Here is a 21,843-nt window from a genome sequence, read left to right as displayed (position 1 = left end):
CATGAATGTTCCAGAGACTCTCAATAATCAGGTACAAACTTCTGAAACCTCTTTTATTAAGAACATGAAATAGAATAGTTAGAGATCTTCATTAATCTGGTAGAAAACTGTTCATTGCATAAGAAAACATTTCAAACCAAGTGAAATTTATTTTAAAGAATGATACCACAGGCCAACTTTTTAAACAAAATGGTTCTGAAAAACATTTTTGTTTATAATAGATATACTCTTCAAAATTCAAAATAAAATTTGAGTAGACACTTACAGTTGCTGAAGGTAACTGACTACATACATCAACTAGCTTTGGATCTTAAAAAATAAAATTTATAAAATTTACTGGCAGAAACCGAAAGCAGGAAAATTGTGAGTAAAATAAAATAAAATAAATATACAGGTTAGAAACAGGAGCAAAGATTGTGTCAGATATCACTGATGCAGATACAGCTTAAATGATCAATGATGGGGACAGAGGGAAAATAATGTAATAAAAAATAATAACCAAAGAACCATTTATCAACCTTAACCAACAGAAAGCTAGGGTGAAATGTGGAAAGAAAAACACATGCGAAGAAAGAGAGCAGTAAGGAATCTATAAATCTCACAAAAGGCTGGGGATGTTTTCCTACAGTGGGGTTAGTGAGCTTGTGTTCTCTGATGGTTTCATGAACTCAGAAGTGTACAGATGATTTCTGGATTTCAGAGAAGAAATTATTCACGTGACAGAAGTGAAAAAAAAAACAGCAGCCTTTTGATGGAACTCATCACAGAGTCCAGACCTAAACTCTATCAAGAATCCCTGGACGTAATGAATAATAAAAGACTGACAATGCTCCAGTGTGAATGAACTGAAAGGTTTGTTGGTTGAAAAGGAATAGAAATGTTGTGCACAACTGTTACAGAAAATTTTGTGAATTTTCACAAAAGAAAATTTGTGAGCTGAGGGAAGTGAGCTGTAAGGATCTGTAAGCTGAATTCTGTGGCAGGGTTAGAAAAGGGAGAGTCATGTGTGTGTGTGTGTGTGTGTGTGTGTGTGTAGAGGCATAATTTGTGCAATGAAAAGCGAGTTGTAAAAGATAAAGAAAGGTTCAGGTGTGATCTGCCTCCAAGCCTGCCACCAGTTTCCTCTTCCCTCGAACCCTCCAAACACGCTACACTGTGATCTGTAATGAAGACACTACTGAGTGTCCACTTACTTTCTGTATAATAATTATGTAGATTTTTAATCGTAAGTATCTATTTTTAGGAAGGGTTTTGGTTGAATTGTGGCATCTTTCTTTAAAATAAATGTCATTTGCTTTGACATGTCACTTTATAATGAAGTGAAAATTGAAAAGAAAGTGAAACTGTAAAAAATTTATGAGACTGTAAGTGTGGAATAAGGGTTCAAATACTTTTTAGGGTAATTATATTTAGAAAATAAGATGATGTTATTTACCTGTAACAGTGAGTGTAACTCCAGGATAACCCATGTATTTGTTTTTCTCTGTGTTTGTTGTGATTCTGAAGTAGTACATGTGTTCATCTGTTTTCTTCACATCACTCAGTCTGAGGGAGAAGTGATTCTGTCCATCTGTTAAATACTGCACTCTACCTGAGTAACCTGGTTCATTACACAGATCAGTCGGCTCTTTACCCTTAACTGTGTTTATGAACCAAAACCTGTCTTTCACTGTAAGACGTGTTGGGTGTGTGTAAGTGACGTTCATAAACACTGTAGATCCTTTTAAAGCACAGAGATTTCTTTGGCTGTATTTCACACTCCATTCAGTCCCCAGAGCTGCTGAAACATGATAGATGAAAGAGGTGATTAGAGGTCATTATCCTGAACCCCATCAAACACTCAGTTAGCTCACAGCTTCACTTTTCTCCTCTGGAACTCCAGGTTGGAGAAATAAAAACTATTCTTCACCACTGGAAGAAAACTGTGTGCAGGATTTGGGGTGTGTTCAGAATTCAGGACTCGTCATGTGGAATTAATAATCAAACTGTGAATCTGCATTATGATCCACTATTCACACTTTCAGTGTTAAGTGTTTTATACTTTAATTCCAGTGTCACTGACAGACACCTTTTTAACTACAATATTTCATCCTCAGGTTTAGGCAAATAAATAATGTTTTTGTCTATTTTAATTTAAATTGTATAAATGTTTAAAGTTTATACACATTAATTTACTCTGGGTTCTTAAATTGATCTTAAGCTAATTTGTCTTGTGTGCACTATGTAAATTTAATATAGAATTTAATATAGAAGTGTCTTTTTAAAATATTACTGTCCACTGATTAGATTAGATTAGATTAGATTAGATTAGATTAGATTAGATTGGATTAGATTAGAAATCTTTCAGACACCACAGCTGCTAGTGACACACTGATATAAAACTACAGATTTATACATTTGTAGATAAAAAGTCTCAACAAATATTGGTGATTAAATCTGTATTTACTGTCTCCAGTGTGTGTGACTGTGATAATGTAAATGTAAGACTCACCTGTGATCCTGAGGAGAAAGATCAGACAAAGCAGAGAAGATGTTTTTAGGGACATCATTCTTCTATAAAGATTCTACATGTAACTAAAAACATAAAATAAAATTACACCAAGTAACAAAACCAGCATACAAGATACTAAACAGTTACACTGAACTTTCTTTAGACTAAATGATACATAACTATGTGAGAGATGTTTATTTATGGAAGGAGTCTCCAGTGTCAGGGCTTTGTAACAGTCAGAGGTGAAGCTGTAAATTTCCTGACATCTTCAGGACAGAGGAGTTTATACTACATCGTTTCTCAGTAACATGACAAGCTGCTGTTTCTGTTGTCTTTTGATTTCATAAGAGAGAAAAAAGGGATGCTGGTGAAGGAATGACTGTTTATAGCTGCTCTAAATGTAAACAAGTTTTATGGAGTTTTGTTTTATGGGCATTTGACAACATTGATTATAACTATAAACAGATGAAAAAGGTTAAAAGAATAAAAAAACAGATGGTGAAGTGCAGATGTGGGAAAATAATCATTAAGGTGGAGACAGTAATTTTGCTTCATCACAACACTTCATCACTCTGGAGTTTACACCACCAGGGGTTTCATTTCCAATAAAATATTCATACTATATTCCTCCAATATTAGGAGCATTCTTTAAGCATTTAGCAACATTTTAATAAATCACAATAATGGAACATTCACAAGCTACAAATCAAAATCAGTGCATGAATTCACTGATACCAGCTCCGTTCAAAGCAGCTAATGCAGGATTAAAATACGCTTAATTGTCATGCACTAATTGCATATTAATTGAATTAGCAGAATCTGATGTTTGAAGTTAAAATTTTCCAAACACTGAAGTTAAATGTAATAAATTTAAATGGAATGAACAAAAAGTTGTGCACATTTTACAAGCCAGGGCTCTTTAAAAAAGCCTCACTTTAAAACTTACTTTAACTAAACTTTAAAGCTCATGTGCGTTTCTATGTACAGAAAGTGATTCATTCCTGTGCACAAGGATGTTTGTATATTTAGAACTACTGCTGAGCTGAAACCCCTAGTGGTAGGAAAGTGTAATGACAGTAAACTGAATTTTTCAAACTAGATTTAGATGCAGAGCTGCACAGCTTGTAGGGGGCGTGTCACTCTGTGTGAATCTACTTCACTGGGCTTGTTACAGTTAGCCCACAGTGTTACTTCATACTGTTCTGTATGTTTATCTTCTTATAACTGCTGGTGGAGCGTTTTTACCTGATTAAAAAAAAACAAATAATTTTTCTCTTTAAAATCCTTTTCGCCACAAATAAGACAATGTGGATGCCAAAAAAACAAAAAGAGCCTCACAATAATATTTTAATATTATCTATCTATGAAAATCAAGATGGCTCAGCACCGCTGACATTAACCACGCCCACATTGCCTGGAGCAGGAGAGGGTACCTCGGTGTAAAACATCCTGCATCATCCCAGTCCCAAAGAAACCATGCCCTGGAGAGCTGAATGACTTCAGGCCAGTCGCCCTGACGTCTCACATAATGAAGACCATGGAGCGGGTGCTGCTACACCACATTAGGCCACAGTTGGAGAAGGTGGGAGTGGAGGATACCATTACCTACATGCTTCACAGATCCCTCTCTCACCTGGACAGCTGCAGTGGGGCTGTGAGAATAACATTTTTGGACTTCTCCAGTGCATTCAACACCATCCAGCCACTGCTCCTCAGAGATAAACTAACAGAGATGGGAGTAAGCTCACGCCTGGTGGCATGGATCACAGACTACCTGACAGGCAGACCTCAGTATGTGAGACTGGGGGATTGCAGGTCTGACACTTTGGTCAGCAGTATGGGAGCGCCACAGGGGACTGTGCTCTCTCCGGTCCTGTTCACCATCTACACCTCGGACTTTCAGTATAACTCAGAGTTCTGCCACATGCAAAAGTTCACGGACAACACTGCTATTGTTGGCTGTATCAGGAAGGGACAGGAGAAGGAGTACAGAAAACTGATACAGGACTTCGTTGCATGGTGTGACGTTAACCATCTGCACCTAAACTCCACAAAGACAAGGGAGATGGTGGTGGACTTCAGGAGGCCCAGGCCTCAACCTGAGCCTGTGACTGAATGGTGAATGTGTGGAGGTTGTCAAAACCAACAAATACATTGGAGTTCAGCTGAATGATAAAATGGACCGGACTGCCAACACAGACGCTCTGTATAGGAAAGGACAGAGCTGTACTTCCTAAGAAGGCTGGCTTCCTTTATCATCTGCAAGAAGCTGCTGCAGATGTTCTATCAGTGCCCTCTTCTATGTGGCAGTGTGCTGGGGAGGCAGCATAAAGAAGAAGGACACCTCACGTCTGGACAAGCTGGTGAGGAAGGCTGGCTCGATTGTGGGCTCAGAACTGGACAGCCTGACATCAGTGGCAGAGAGGAGGGTGCTGAGCAGGCTCCTGTCCATCATGGACAATCCATTTCATCCACTGTACAGCAACATCTCCAGACAGAGAAGCAGCTTCAGTGCTGACACTACTCTCTGTCCTGAAAAGTCAGTGCTGACACTACTCTCTGTCCTGAAAAGTCAGTGCTGACACTACTCTCTGTCCTGAAAAGTCAGTGCTGACACTACTCTCTGTCCTGAAAAGTCAGTGCTGACACTACTCTCTGTCCTGAAAAGTCAGTGCTGACACTACTCTCTGTCCTGAAAAGTCAGTGCTGACACTACTCTCTGTCCTGGACTGTACAATAAACTACACACAATACACTCTGGTTTGCACAGGACTCATAAACACACAGTTTTTGCACATGAACAGTTTTTGCATATCACCTCACTACATCTGTACATTTAAACACTTGTGTTTTTGCACATTAGTTATATTGTATTTGTCTAATTCTCTACAATTATTCCTCAAATCTCTATATTTAGTATTGTTTGCTATATTTTGTTAAATGGTGTAATATTTTGTTATTTGTTATATTGTGTAATATTTTGTTATTTGTTATATATTTTGTTATATTTTTGTACCCTTAATTCCGGGTATTTTAGTATTTTTTGTTATATTCCTTCTTATTTTATTTATTACCTGTGTTTGTGGATACTGCTGGAAGCCTTTTACAAAAGTGTCAAATAAACCAATTTTTTTCTCTACTGTGTGCAACATTTTCGACCTTTTGACATGCTCCACAATTAGCAGTACCTTTAGATTGTGACTGTGCTATTGAAGTGGAAGTTGTTTACCGTATATGGAGATGTGTAAATGAATGTGGTTGTGCAGAAGCAGAGCAGCTTAGAATGTATTGCTTTTATCAACGTCTACTGCACACTGTGTAGGTGAGCATGTGCATGTGTGATATCGGTTTCTATATTTATACTTCTGCTTTTCTTTGTTCATTATTGCTTATATAATTTAATTTATATAATGTAATCCACAAGGATTTGTGAGCAAAAAGTGTCCAAAAAGCCACATTTCAAAAATCTACCAGAAATTGTAAACCATCCCGCTACTTTTGGGATTCACATTTCAACATCCTACGATTGGGGACACACTAATTCTAATCTCTGACACACTTTAGAACACATAATAGAAAAATCGGGTCTCTTCCCTTTTCTTAACATACCTGATTCAACAATATAAACAACGCAGATGTGACTGTGTTAAAGCAGGAAAATAATAAATTGTATGAGACAAGGTTTCTCCTGGGCCTGGACTCAGAGACAGGGACAAAATATCTCAATATAATATCATAATACCTGAAGACACATGATGACACAAGATACATGATATATGTAACAATATTAAGTGTTTTACAACAAACTGTCAGCAAAATAGCAAAAGCACCCACATCCTGTGTGTAATCATGCTAGCTGGATCCAGTGATGCATCTTTGCTGAATTTTGTTTCATTAACTGCTGATGTTTGTATATTGTTTATTTACTACCACTGCCAAATTAATGCTAAAAAATGGTTTGCAACACAATGGCTCTATAAAATCTAGAACAATTTTCAAATGTTATTAAAGAGAGCAGGATGTGCCAGCGTGAGAATAAACACTGTGTATGCACTGTGTACAGAGTGCGTTTACCACCTCAGTCGTCATGTGTGAACAGATGCACCCACTGATTCAGCAACACACAATACGTTTCAAACTATTTGTTTAACTGTAAAACAGGAGCTAAAACACACTGCAGGATAAAAATGCATAGTTATAATTTATATGATATTCTATAACAGTAGCTCTGGCAATAGTAGTAGCAGAGTGATATAGTGTATTTCATTATTTTTACTTACATTCTAGTGTATGAGTGTATGAGTATGTTGCAGCAGACGTTTTTATTTATAATAACTGTCATCTGATTACAGAACTTACACACAAAGAAAATATTTAAATATTGACACGAGTTCTCCACATACAAAGCAACATAATATGTTTTATATGTTTACTTGGAGTGAGACAAAATAAAGCAATGAGAAACTTTTGGCTAATTAAGGTAGCTGATTAGCACTGCTAAGCAGAAAAAGTTGTTAATTATTAGCAAAATTAGTAAAGTAAATTACTTTTACGCTCTTTGTACACAGGAAATGAAGACATTGGATTAGTCAATTTAGTAAAATAATAAGCATTAAGCAAAAAATTAAAAAAAAAATTTCTTACTGTTCTTACTCAACCCTCTTGTCCAACAATCAAACAGCCAACTGAGACTGTGGTTAAGATACACTGCTAAAGTCATATGTAGCACATCATTTCATTTCCTGTGTGGCAGGAGGCTCAATGGCCTCTGTGGTTATTGCTTGGTGTTTTAGCCAATCAGCAGCACTCTCTAGTGCTATTTTTTTTATAAAAAAAAACACTGGAAACATACATGCAACCTGGGATACGTCACTTTTAGTAGACCACAGCATTGTTAACATGTTATTATCGTTGTAGGAACTGGATGTGGTCACCTGGGGCAGTAAGGTGAATGCAATGCTTGTTTCGTAGATGTATGTTTTTTTTATGCTGCAGAGACTGTGATTATTAAGTGTGCTTTAGCTTTCAACAGCTATGTCCTATCTTAACCTTCGTTTGCAGGGTCATTACCATCATTTTATGAATCGGACGTGGACATCAGTGCAGGTAGAGGATATATGCAGTTAATTTGTTGTAGTCATAAGTCATGTGTTTCCGAAGCACTGGCCTATATTTTAGAACTTGACTGATTCCTTTTTTTTAGTTGTGAGAGCCTGATGCAGCTGCTGGACTGGGGCTTTCCTGCTTTAATTTGCTATGAAAAGCTGCTGCATTATTGTTCCTTTATAACACATTCCGCGATTGGTATGTAAGTTTTAATATGTCTGTATATTTGGGATTGGAGGTCCAATTTAACGAGGTAACACTAATAGAGTTTAATTTTTTATAGGTTCCTTGTGCAGGTGTAATATCCTGATCCACTATACCCTCTCCAGAATGCCAGAGGAAGCCTTTGCCTGAATATTAAGCCACTTCCGGGTTGCACGGACATTTAAGCATTGTGCATGCTGCCTTTCTTTGTGAATTATTGTTTACGTGTTTTACGTACCAAGCCGTTTGTTTTCTGTATTACTTATTGTGTATGACCCTGATTATTTCTTCCATGTTGTTGATTCTCACTTTGCCCTTTCTTGGATAAGTTTATCTGATTGTTAGTCTTTGTCTGTTCTTTGACACTGCTTTCAGATCACTGTTTGGATTCTGTTTACTTTGGATTATTTGTCTCTCATTAAAGTCTGCTTATGGATCTTCCACTTCAGGGCAATCATTACAGAATACTTTGCAACGGATCCAGAGGACATTTCTCGGCTCCAGGCAATCGTTAGGCAACAAAGGGAAATGCTGCTGGCCTACCACGAGCAGATCAGTGCACTGCATACAACTAACACTCGCGACCCGCATCTCCTTAGAATAACGCCAATGACATCACCAGCTGTTCACCAGTGTGCTGCCTGTCCAGAGAAACACTCATATCAAGGCTCTAAGGTGAGCTGGTGTTTGTGTAGTGTAACTGTTCCTATAATCTTGCACCTTGCTCATGATATCCGCTGCACTGTAGCCTTAGCTGACTCCATAGCTGTTGTCAATCTTACTGATCAAAAACTCGTGGAAGAGAACTCCCTACATCACCTTGCACCACTCCGAATCACAGTAGTCAAAAACTGACCCATCGGAGAGGGCTACATCACTTGTCATAACATCCCTATCACCATGCAAGTGGGACTCTTCCACACAGGGAAACTCTCCTTTTATGTCAACTCCTCACAAGTCAACCCAGTTATCTTAGGTTTGCCATGGCTATAGGTACAAAATCAAAAGTTCTCTTGGCAGGACAAAGAACTGACTCAGTAGTACCATATTGCTTGAATAACTGCCTCAGTGTTCACACCACCCGTCCATGCTTAACCACTTCTGTGAAGAGCCCAGCCTGCAACAAGCCTGCACTCATTCCTGGGGACTCTCAGAGAAGTGTGGCAAAGAACGAGCCACTGTACCGCCCCCTCACCGACCATGGGACTGTTCCATTGACCTCCTGCCTAATGCTATGCCCCCAAATGCCAGATGTATCCACTGCCTAACCATGAAAGCCAGGCTATAGAAGAATACACTGATGAGGCCTTGGTGGCGGGCTACATCCATCCTTCCACATCCCCTCCTGCTGTAGAAAAAAAGATGGCAGACTCCGGCCGTGCATTAACTACAGGGGCCTGAACCCCTCCATCACAGTACAGTACAATACCAATTTCCTCTTCCATTAGTGCCCACAGCTGTCAAACAGTTCCAGAAGGCATGGGTATTTACAAAACTTGATCTTAGGAGTGCATATAACCTGATCAGAATCAAAGAAGGACATGAACGGAAAACCACCTTCCATACCTTCAGGTGAAATTACAAATACGTTTTTATGACGTATTGGCTCACCAATGCACCAGCATTGTTTCAAGCCTTCATCAATGAAATGTTCAAGGTTCTTATGAACCACTATATTTCTATACTGCTTATATTGATGATATCCTTATCAACTCTACAAACCTCAATGATCATGTTTACCACATACACAGTACTCACCTGGCTGCTACAACATCATCTGTACATAAAAGCAAAGAAATGTGAATTCCACAGAACCAGCATCACGTTCTTAGGATACGTTATTTACCAAGGTGGTGTAGAAATGGACTTGAGTAAAGTTCAAGCCATTTTTACTGCTGTCCATTAAGGAAGTCATGGAGGAATGGCAACACTGGCTTGGTGGGACAAAACATCCATTTCAAGTAATAACTGGTCACAAAAACCTCTAATACATAAAGAGAGCCAAGAAACTCAATCCCCATCACGATAGGTGGGCCTAATTCTTTACCTGCTTTCAGTTTGCCGTGAAATACCGACATAGAATTAAAAGTGGTAAAGCCGATGCCCTCTCACATCGTCACAACCCCATCCATCAGCCCATGAACACTGAACCCATCCTACCTCCTTCAATCCCTGCACCCATCTGATGGGACATAATGGAGGAAATCCGAAGGGCCCAAGACTCAGAACCCTCACCTCCAGAATGTCCAGCGCCGCCAACTGTATGTCCCCACCAACTTTTGGCCCTGTATTATTCATTGGGTTCACACCTCATGAGGGTCAGGCCACCCAGGAATACAAAGAACCAAGTCCATTCTTCAAAACACCTTCTGGTGGCCCTCTCTACCTCAAGATGTGGAAAATTATGCAAAATTAATTATAGCAAAATTAGTAAAATAAATTACTTTGACCCTCTTTGTCCACAGGAAATTAAGACATTGGATTAGTCAATTTAGTAAAATAATAAACATAAAAATAAATAAACATTTTCTTACTGTTCTTACTCACCCCTCTTGTCCAACAAGCAAACAGCCAACTGAGACTGTGGTTAAGATACACTGCTGATGTCATATGTAGCACATCATTTCATTTCCTGTGTGGCAGGAGGCTCAATGGCCTCTGTGGCTATTGCTTGGTGTTTTAGCCAATCAGCAGCACTCTCTAGCTTATAAAAAAAACTGGAAGCATACATGCAACCTGGGATATGTTACTTTTAGTAGACCACAGCATTGTTAACATGTTATTATCGTTGTAGGAACTGGATGTGGTAACCTGGGGCAGTAAGGTGAATGCAATGCTTGTTTCGTAGATGTATGTTTTTTTATTCTGCAGAGACTGTGATTATTAAGTGTGCTTTAGCTTTCAACTGCTATGTCCTATCTTAACCTTCGTTTGCAGGGTCATTGCCATCATTTTATGAATCGGACGTGGACATCAGTGCAGGTAGAGGATATATGCAGTTAATTTGTTGTAGTCATAAGTCATGTGTTTCCGAAGCACTGGCCTATATTTTAGAACTTGACAGATTCCTTTTTTTAGTTGTGAGAGCCTGATGCAGCTGCTGGACTGGGGCTTTCCTGCTTTAATTTGCTATGAAAAGCTGCTGCATTATTGTTCCTTTATAACACATTCCACGATTGGTATGTAAGTTTTAATATGTCTGTATATTTGGGATTGGAGGTCCAATTTAATGAGGTAACACTAATAGAGTTTAATTTTTTATAGGTTCCTTGTGCAGGTGTAATATCCTGATCCACTATACCCTCTCCAGAATGCCAGAGGAAGCCTTTGCCTGAATATTAAGCCACTTCCGGGTTGCACGGACATTTAAGCATTGTGCATGCTGCCGTTCTTTGTGAATTATTGTTTACGTGTTTTACGTACCAAGCCGTTTGTTTTCTGTATTACTTATTGTGTATGACCCTGATTATTTCTTCTTTGTTGTTGATTCTCACTTTGCCCTTTCTTGGATAAGTTTATCTGATTGTTAGTCTTTGTCTGTTCTTTGACACTGCTTTCAGATTACTGTTTGGATTCTGTTTACTTTGGATTATTTGTATCTCAGTAAAGTCTGCTTATGGATCTTCCACTTCAGGGCAATCATTACAGAATACTTTGCAACGGATCCAGCTGCCATTTTTCAGCTTCAGGCAATTGTGAGGCAACAAAGGGAAATGCTGCTGGCCTACCACGAGCAGATCAGTGCACTGCATACAACTAACACTCGCGACCCGCATCTCCTTAGAATAACGCCAATGACGTCACCAGCTGTTCACCAGTGTGCTGCCTGTCCAGAGAAACACTCATATCAAGGCTCTAAGGTGAGCTGGATCTCCTGTTTGTGTAGTGTAACTGTTCCTATAAACTTGCACCTTGTTCATGATATCCATTGCACTGTGGCCCTAGTTGATGCCATAGCTGTTGTCAATCTTATTGATCAACAACTCGTGGAAGCGGTACAACTCCCTACATCACCTTGCACCACTCCGAACCATAGCAGTCAAAAACTGACCCATTGGAGAGGGCTACATCACCTGTCATACCATTCCTATCACCATGCAAATGGGACTCTTCTACACAGGGAAACTCTCCTTTTATGTCAAGTCCTCACAAGTCAACCCAGTTATCTTAGGTTTGCCATGGCTCCAGGTACAAAATCAAATGTTCTCTTGGCAGGACAAAGAACTGACTCAGTAGTCCCATATTGCTTGAATAACTGCCTCAGTGTTCACACCACCTGTCCATGCTTAACCACTTCTGTGAAGAGCCCAGCCTGCAACTCATTCCTCTCAGAGAAGTGTAGCAAAGAACGAGCCACTGTACCGCCCCCTCACCGACCATGGGACTGTTCCATTGACCTCCTGCCTAACCCTATGCCCCCAAATGCCAGATGTATCCACTGTCTAACCATGAAAGCCAGGCTATAGAAGAATACATTGATGAGGCCTTGGTGGCAGGCCACATCCGTCCTTCCACATCCCCTGCGGCTGTAGAAAAGAAAGATGGCAGACTCCAGCCGTGCAACTACAGGGGCCTGAAACCCTCCATCACAGTACAGGGGCCGGAACCCCTCCATCTCAGTACAATACCCATTTCCTCTTCCATTAGTGCCCACAGCCCTCGAATAGTTCCGGTATTTACAAAACTTGATCTTAGGAGTGCATATAACCTGATCAGAATCAAAGAAGGACATGAACGGAAAACCACCTTCCATACCTTCAGGTGAAATTACAAATATGTATTTATGCCGTATTGGCTCACCATTGCACCAGCATTGTTTCAAGCCTTCATCAATGAAATGTTCAATGTTCTGATGAACCGCTATATTGCTATACTGCTTATACTGATGATATCCTTATCAACTCTTTTCTACAGTTTAAATGTACATTATTTCATTTTACATTTCATTGCCCATGTTCTCTTTTTCTGCGCTGTGTCCTGTTTGTTGTGTTGTCTTTTTTGTACTTATTGTTTCTGCACTTTCTTGTCTTTGCTCTGTTTGCACCTAGTTGCACACTTTGCACTTTATGTAGCTAGTACAATCTTCTGTTCTAGCTCTGTCTTATTGTTTTTTGTGTGTGTTTAAACGTTATGTTGTATGTTTATGTAGCACCAGGTCCTGGAGAAACGTTGTTTAATTTCACTATGTACTGCGTCAGCTATATGTGGTTGAAATGACAATAAAAGCTTCTCAAACATCCTTTCCCCAATGCACCATTCGTAATGAAAGTGGATTCCACAGAATCGGGGCAGTCCTTTCACAGTGCCATGGCGAGGCAAAAAGGTTCTACCCATGTGGATTCTATTCCAGGAAACTTACCTCAGCAGAAGCCAACTACAATATCAGCAAACGAGAACTGCTGTCCATTAAGGAAGCCAAGGAGGAATGGTGACACTGGCTTGGGGGGGGCAAAACATCCATTTCAAGTAATAACTGATCATAAAAACCTCTAATACATAAACAGCGCCAAGAAACTCAATCCCCATCAGGACAGGTGGGCATAATTCTTTACCTGCTTTCAGTTTACCGTGAAATACCGGCCTGGAATTAAAGTGGTAAAGCTGATGCCCTCTCACGTCATCACAACCCCATCCATCAGCCCATGAACGCTGAACCCATCCTACCTCCTTCAATCCTCCCTACACCCATCCGATGGGACATAATAGAGGAAATCTGAAGAGCCCAAGTCTCAGAACTCTCACCTCCAGAATGTCCAGCCCCACCAACTGTATGTCCCCACTAACTTTTGGCCCTGCATTATTCATTGGGTTCACACCTCATGAGGGTCAGGCCATCCAGGAATACAAAGAACCAAGTCCATTCTTCAAAACACCTTCTGGTGGCCCTCTCTACTTCAAGATGTGGAAAATTATGTAAAAGCCTGTCAGACCTGTGCCCAATCTAAGCCCAGCCATCAGCTCTCTCACAGACTTTTAGAACCCCTTCCGATACCCCAACAACCATGGTCACATATTTCTACTGACTTTGTCACAGATCTGCCAAGCTCTAACAAGTTCACGACTATACTATGAGCCATTGACAGATTCTCCAAAGCCTGCCACCTCATACTTCTGAAAGCCCTTCTGCGGCCTCCCAGAGGACATCGTGTTTGACAGTCAGACACAATTCACCTCCCAGGTTTGGAGAGTCTTTTGCTGTCAACTGGATATCAACGTGAGACTCACTTCCAGTTATCAACCCAATCCAATGGACAGGTGTAATGCCTGAATCAAAAAATCAGTCAATATTTACAATCATATTGCAGCCGTGATCAACTAGGATGGAATGAGTTCATACGCTGGATGGAATACGCCCAGATCTCCCTTATCCATTTGTCCACCGGATTATCCCCATTTCAGTGTGTCTCGGGGAAGCAGCCCTCATTGTTTCTCTGGTCCATGGTTGTAGGCGATTGGATACAATGGAGCCAGGTCATCTGGGAAAGTGCTCATGTGCACCTCCAAAAAGCAATTTGTCTAAAGCTTTTCCAAGCAAACCAAAGGTGACAACCACATCCCCAATACCATGTTGGCCAAAGGGTGTGGCTCTCCACCCATAACCTCAAGTTTAAGTGTCCCCATTTCATTGTCCCATTCGTAATCACGAGACAAGTCTACCCAGTCTCCTAACAACTGCAACCTCCATCTTACTACCACATTTCCCCGATCTTCCATGTCTCCCTCCTCAAACCAGCTCACTCGCCTCCCACCAAAGGGAGCCCTCACCCGAATATTATGCCACTTTGGGGTGGCACGGACATTTAAGCAGCATGCACGCTGCCTTTCATTGCGAAGTATCGCTTCAGTGTTTTACAAACCAAGCCTTTTCTGTATTGCTTCAGGTAACTTTTTAGTTTTCTTTTGTATATATATATATACAGTACGTCGAATTATTATTGTCTTTACCTTGTATATGCTTTAATTGTTTTTTTTTTTGTTGTTTTTTCGTTAACTAAGCCTGATAAATGTACCTAAAAGTTATTTCATTGTTCTTCTTCCTGGTATGTATATTCTTTATTTTTGGCCTGGGTCTGGGCACTCGGGGTAGGGGAGTGGTCATTCCTTGGGAGTGATCTTCTTCACCTTCACGAGTTTGTGTGTATGTGTCTGTGTGTGTATGTGTGTGTGTGTGTGTGTGTATGTGTGTGTGTGTGTGTGTACATGTGCAAGAAAGGAATCTTTGTGGAGAGGTTAGCCTGACCCTCTGCCTCTGTTTGTTGGCTCCAGTTCCCTGCTTTGACTCTGGTTTTGAACCTTCATGGTCTACTGAGAAAGGAACAAATGTATCTTTATTTATTTAAATGCCGCTTTTATTAGAGAACTGTCAATAAACTATCTATTTTTGTATGGTGGCCAATGTCTCATTATTGGTGATTTGATCCTTTGCATGTTAATTCCTTGGATGAAATTCCTAGGGTGGCATAGTCGGATAGTGTGAAGCTGTTTTTCCTGATCAATTTTCAGTGTAATTTGCTGAAATAGCTTTCCCAACCCCTTTCCCTTACCATTGTCCCTGCTACACTGTGTTAGCTGAAGAAATTGTCAAAAAAAACCCTCTTTAAATTGGATGACAGTAGAGAGTTTTCTGCGATACATGTTATATTCCTAAAATGTAAACCTAAATTTAAGGCTTAAAAATGTTAATGCTGTTTACAATAGGGTTAATCAGGGGAATAATTTCCACTGGGACTGGGGGACATGTCCCCCCACTTTTCAAATTTGTTTGTTATGGTTTTTTAACCGTGCGCCGTCATCGCCGTGGAGGAGCTGGACTCAGAGAGTGTGCCTGTGTCGGTGCGCATGTCCGTGTCCAGGAACGACGCACGCTGAAAATATATGACTGAAAGGTGTAATGAACAGGTATAATGAACAGGTACAATGAACAGGTATCACGGTTGCGTCACAGTCAGCGATGAAACGCCAGAAGCAGCAACAGATGATTTTAATGTCATCATGGATGAAAAGAAAGAATGGAGATGTGAGTCAGTAAATTAGCTCAGGTCAGGATTATCATACTTTTATGAACATTCTGTGTAACATGAAAATGAGTTGACTGTTAACCGCACATTTTCTCTCAGCAACGTATGACAAGCAGACTCTGGATGCTAGTTTAATTATAACTAAGTCATTTTCATATCAGAGGACAGATGAGGTGGATAGTTAGGTGGAAATATGTGATTGAATGAATAGATGGAGGACAATGTTTTTAATATATTTTTTTTATGTTTGTGAGATTGTGTGCCAATCTTGCATCCTGTGTACCAGATAAGTAGTGTGTCTGTTGTATTATCAATTTTTCCATCCTTTTGGATTACAGAAGTAAGGATTATAGATGGTTATTCCTACCCTGCTATAATACAGTGTTGGAGGAATAAAAATGATCTACTTTAGGTATTTGTGCTGCACAGAAAATTAGCACAAGGAATGTAAATATTTTAATTTGTTCAGTAACTAAGGGTGGTTGTTTATGCATGAAAGACAATTATTAAATTAATGATCAACATTTTCATATAATTGTAGGGGAGAGCGGGGACGGTTGAAACACTTTTTGTATTTTCTTCAGTTTCTCAGTGACCGTTTTTAGTAGAAAGCCAAAATTTTAATATATTACACTTAAATCTGTCAGCTACTCACCCACATTGTTGTAACATCCATACGTGTAATAATATATGAACAATGTAAACTTTAACAGACAAAGTGAAATGTTGCAACTGACCCCCTAACAGGGGACGGTTGCAACATTCATTAAAATGTAATTAAATTAATACATTATATAACATCATACTGCAATTTCTTTATTTTATTTGTGAACAGACAGAGTTAAATTGGTTAAACTGATAAAGACAAAGAGTAATAAAATTAACAGAGGTCGTAGGGTGAGGTCATAGTTCTCAGGTGAGAAATCGATATGGGAAGGTGTCTCTTGTGCAGTTCCAGCAGTTGTGGGCAGCACAGGTGGCAGTGGTTAAGCAACAGCAGCTGGAGACAGGATCTGCAGGAGGTGTAGGCAGGGCAGATGGAACTGGTGGAGCTGCAGTGAATGGAGGAGTATAGTCTGTCACCAAAGATGGTGCAAAGTCAACATCTTGGAAGACCTCCTGATTAAATGGCCAAATGCCAGTGCACCTAAAACCTAACTGCACATTTGCTGGTGTTGCTGCCAAAGGGAGGGCCAACCTAACAATCCCAGGAATGTCATAAATTGACATTGTCAGCCCTGGGTGGCTCTTCATCCATGAGGCACAGAAAGAGTTCACAGCTCATTTTAGAGGACCATAAGCAGTACGATCCAGTGGCTGTAGTTTGTGAGAGCAGTGAGGTGGAAAGGAAAGCAAGACAATTCCATTGTCTCTACAGAAATTTATTCCTGTCAGAGACAAAAGGGATGAGTGGTTGTCCAGTATAAGCAGGACTTTAGCATCCACTGAGGACTGTGGTGTTGGAAATGCTTCAGAAACACGATAAAGTCTTCTACCAGCATCCACCCGGATGCATTGGCTGTTCCAATGCATCCAGGTGGGCCATCACGGATAAAATGTTTTTTGAAATGGACACAAGGGAATACAAAGTGAGGTGGGATCATATTCCCCACTGACTGCACAAGCAAGGGTCACAAGTGTCCTTCTTTCTGCTGATGTGGATGACCCAAACTGTCTACCGCCATGCCTGGCAACAATATTTTCTGGGTTTTGGACAGTTGTAACCCCTGTTTCATCCATGTTCCACACATCTTTTGCATGAAATTTGTTGCAACAGCAAGGTGGGATGGTTGCAACACCTTGTTGCAACTGTCCCTACTCTGACAGCCATGATAAAACTTGCTATGCTAGCTAGACACAACAGCTTTGACACTTGCTAGCTATGCCTATTAGAAGCTAAGAAAACACTGATTTAAATTATATGAATGAATAATGCTTCACAAAAACAGTTTAAACAGTATGAGAAAAATTCTGAGCATTAAAAAAAAATACTTTTTTACTTGAATTTTGCTTGTTCTAGAAGGAATGGTCACACATGGCTGATTTCTTGCAGATGGGGGGAGGGGCTCACTGAGCATGTACAGTATGAGTATTGTCACTCTAGCTCATTCCTGATTGGAGAAATAAGCCTTGTTGCAACTGCCCCATGTTGCAATCGTCCCCGCTCTCCCCTATATTAATGTAGCTGCTGTCTATCTGCAAGTGATAATACATAATAGCTATGTAACACACACAGTTTATAAAAACTTTCTGCTGTTTCTATTCTAAAGCCCTGCAGTTTGGTGGATGTGTCTCTGACAGACATCCTGTAAAATTATTTTCATTTAATTTCATTTCATTTCACAGTCATTTATTTTACATTTTCAGGTTGTCACCTCCCATTGGGAATCTGAACATCTAAGGCAACCCTCACCGGAGTTCTGATTAGTCACGTGATCTATTTCCGGTTCCCATGGACATTTAAGCAGCACGCCCACACATACACTATATTGCCAAAAGTATTCGCTCACCCATCCAAATAATCAGAATCAGGTGTTCCAATCACTTCCATGGCCACAGGTGTATAAAATCAAGCACCTAGGCATGCAGACTGTTTTTACAAACATTTGTGAAAGAATGGGTCGCTCTCAGGAGCTCAGTGAATTCCAGCGTGGAACTGTGATAGGATGCCACCTGTGCAACAAATCCAGTCGTGAAATTTCCTCGCTCCTAAATATTCCACAGTCAACTGTCAGCTGTATTATAAGAACGTGGAAGTGTTTGGGAACGACAGCAACTCAGCCACGAAGTGGTAGGCCACGTAAACTGACGGAGCGGGGTCAGCGGATGCTGAGGCGCATAGTGCGAAGAGGTCGCCAACTTTCTGCAGAGTCAATCGCTACAGACCTCCAAACTTCATGTGGCCTTCAGATTAGCTCAAGAACAGTATGCAGAGAGCTTCATGGAATGGGTTTCCATGGCCGAGCAGCCGCATCCAAGCCATACATCACCAAGTGCAATGCAAAGCGTCGGATGCAGTGGTGTAAAGCACGCCACCACTGGACTCTAGAGCAGTGGAGACGCGTTCTCTGGAGTGACGAATCGCGCTTCTCCATCTGGCAATCTGATGGACGAGTCTGGGTTTGGCGGTTGCCAGGAGAACGGTACTTGTCTGACTGCATTGTGCCAAGTGTAAAGTTTGGTGGAGGGGGGATTATGGTGTGGGGTTGTTTTTCAGGAGCTGGGCGTGGTCCCTTAGTTCCAGTGAAAGGAATTCTGAATGCTTCAGCATACCAAGACATTTTGGACAATTCCATACTCCCAACTTTGTGGGAACAGTTTGGAGCTGGCCCCTTCCTCTTCCAACATGACTGTGCACCAGTGACCAAAGCAAGGTCCATAAAGACATGGATGACAGAGTCTGGTGTGGATGAACTTGACTGGCCTGCACAGAGTCCTGACCTCAACCCGATAGAACACCTTTGGGATGAATTAGAGCAGAGACTGAGAGCCAGGCCTTCTCATCCAACATCAGTGTGTGACCTCACAAATGCGCTTCTGGAAGAATGGTCAAAAATTCCCATAAACACACTCCTAAACCTTGTGGACAGCCTTCCCAGAAGAGTTGAAGCTGTTATAGCTGCAAAGGGTGGACCGATGTCATATTGAACCCTATGGATTAGGAATGGGATGTCACTTAAGTTCATATGCGAGTCAAGGCAGGTAAGTGAATACTTTTGGCAATATAGTGTATCTACGCTAAGTATTGTTCCCTTGTGACATACTGAGAGTTTATGATCTCTGCTTCGATTTCTGTGCTTGACCTCACCTGTTTTTTGACCACTGATCTTGCCTTGTGTTATTTGGATTACTGTGTATGACCTCGCTTGTTTCTCGCTCACCCGTTCTGTTTTGCGCTTCGGACTTGTTTACCTGTTATAGTGTGTTTCTGGTTTTGACTCGCACTTTGTTTTTCTTGACCACGTTTTTGCCTGTTGATTCTGCTGCAAATAAAACCGCTGGATTCTACAACCAACACCTCTGGCACTTCATTACACAGGTACAGTTTAAAATAAAAGTTTGTTCAACAGTGGAAATTGAGTCTCATATTATTTACATTTTATTCACACACAAAACGTTAATGGTGAACATTTTTGACTTTATAAAATGATTTTCTCAAGTCTTGGTGATCGGCTGCTATTAAACAATAAAGAAAGTAAGACATCTTTTTTATATAGACAGTATAGTAGCCTACTATTGTTTTTGACAGAATTTATCATTATAATCAACTTAATTATTTCCTGGATTTTGTATCACCATACTCCCTAAATGTACATAAATGCAGGAACTGGGATTCAAATCAAAAACATTTTCCCCCATTTTGTGTCCCCTCCACTTCTGAAACCAAAGTTACACCCTTGGGGTTAATAATCTAGAATTAACACTGTGTGTATACTTTGTACAGTGTGTTGGTAGTCACAACAAGCCATAGCCTTATTAGCTTATTAGCCATAGCCTCTCAAAGTTCAGGATGATGAATGAATGAAACTATTAAAAAACATGTTTTTTTTTCTTACTGCTTCTTTTCGACCATCGTATCTAACAGCTGAGCAGAAAATAGTTTAAGGAGAAGTGCATGTGGTTTACAAGTGCTGCTGTTGTTTTGCTCCACTTTCTGCTGAAGTAATCACTTCACTTGACATATTTTGGTGAATACTCAGACAAAGAAAGAGAGAAAACAAACTTTTTCTCTACTCACATAAGATCTGAAAAAAGAATGCTGAAAATATTATTGAATTTGATTGACTGATATAAATATTAAAAAGACGAAAAAAGTGCTCTTTCTAACAGAATTGTCACCATTTCCTTCCTCTTTAGGCTACAACTGTGTGTTGACATTTGTCATTTACAGTCAGAGCACACGTCTATTAAAGGAACGGCATTTATTTACTGACTCACAGCAGAAAACGGAGACCACTTAGCACATGAGGCTAACATGCCCGGTACATCCTGTGTGTAATCATGCTAGCTGGAAACAGCAATACATCTTTGCTGAAATTTGCTTCATTAACTGCTGATGTTTTTGTATTGTGTACTTGTGTGTTTACTACCACTTCTGAATTAATGCTAAAAAATGGTTTGCAACACAGTTGTTCTATAAAAACTAGAACAATTTTCAAAGTTGTTATTAAAGAGAGCAGGGTGTGTCAGCATGAGAACAGACACTGTGTATGCACTGTTTACAGAGTGGTTTTGGTCAACATGTGTGAACAGATAAACTTACTGCCTCAGCAAACCCAGTATCTCACTATGTCAAAATGTTTATCTGTAAAACTAGAGTTAAAACACACTGCAGGGTGAAAAAATGCATTCTTTCTTTATAGTATGGAAAATACAATATGTTTTCCTGTTCTCCTTAATGTTAACTGGAACAGAAAAGGTTAGTGTTGAATTGTCCTGAAGATTGTCCTGTAGTACAGTACTGCTTCTCTGCCACACGGGGCAGTCACGAGCAGCTACTTTTCTAAAAATTAATCTCATGTACAATATTTAATAAAGTGATATTTTAAGCTTTTTTCAGCACTTTACAGTGAATATTTAGCATATTCTATAACAGTAGCTCTGACAATTGTAGTAGCAATGTAGTACAGTGTATTATATTATTTTTACATCTATTTCCCCCATGTAAATATTTAGCCTATTGTATAACAGTAGCTCTGAAGATACTAGTAGTAGAGTGTTAATTCAAGTTCAATTCAATTCAATTTATTTGTATAGCTCTATTAACAATGGATATTGTCTCAAAGCAGCTCTGTAGAAGTATAGAAACAGAAAAAAATTATAAAGTATAAAGTGTATTAGATTATTTTGACATACATTTTCCCCACGTTAATGTAGATAATTTAAATTAAAAATACACCTAATCAAATCTATGTTAAAAGCAATAATCTATTTTTTACTCTCTCTTATTTGTGAGAGGATGAATGTAAGAATCCATTTCAAAACTGGACTGTTGGAACAGAAGTTTTTATTCATAATAAGTGT

At 39.9% G+C, this 21,843-nt stretch overlaps 2 protein-coding genes across 8 annotated transcripts in view; one reads left to right on the top strand and one right to left on the bottom strand.

Annotated features, from left to right (window-relative positions):
* The window catches only part of LOC131346902 (B-cell receptor CD22-like), a 38,128-nt gene extending 30,942 nt beyond the window's left edge, over nucleotides 1-7,186 (bottom strand). For 4 of the 5 annotated variants that reach the window (XM_058380675.1, XM_058380674.1, XM_058380679.1 and 1 more), the window contains exons 1-3: nucleotides 7,136-7,170; nucleotides 2,492-2,574; nucleotides 1,436-1,780 (exon numbers count right to left, since the gene is read on the bottom strand). In XM_058380675.1, coding sequence (XP_058236658.1) covers nucleotides 1,436-1,780; nucleotides 2,492-2,549 — 403 coding nt within the window. In that variant the 5' untranslated portion in view covers nucleotides 2,550-2,574; nucleotides 7,136-7,170. Of the gene's footprint in view, nucleotides 1-1,435; nucleotides 1,781-2,491; nucleotides 2,575-7,135 lie in introns of all 5 variants that reach the window. The other variant, XM_058380677.1, reaches the window with a different exon arrangement.
* LOC131346877 (B-cell receptor CD22-like) overlaps nucleotides 1-21,843 on the top strand; it is a 96,554-nt gene that overhangs the window by 47,770 nt on the left and 26,941 nt on the right. The window lies entirely within an intron of this gene.

Source organism: Hemibagrus wyckioides, linkage group LG26 (assembly GCF_019097595.1).
Source record: "Hemibagrus wyckioides isolate EC202008001 linkage group LG26, SWU_Hwy_1.0, whole genome shotgun sequence".
Taxonomy (NCBI): Eukaryota; Metazoa; Chordata; class Actinopteri; order Siluriformes; family Bagridae; genus Hemibagrus; species Hemibagrus wyckioides.
Note: the sequence above shows the minus strand (reverse complement) of the source record. Positions and strands in the feature narration are given on the sequence as shown.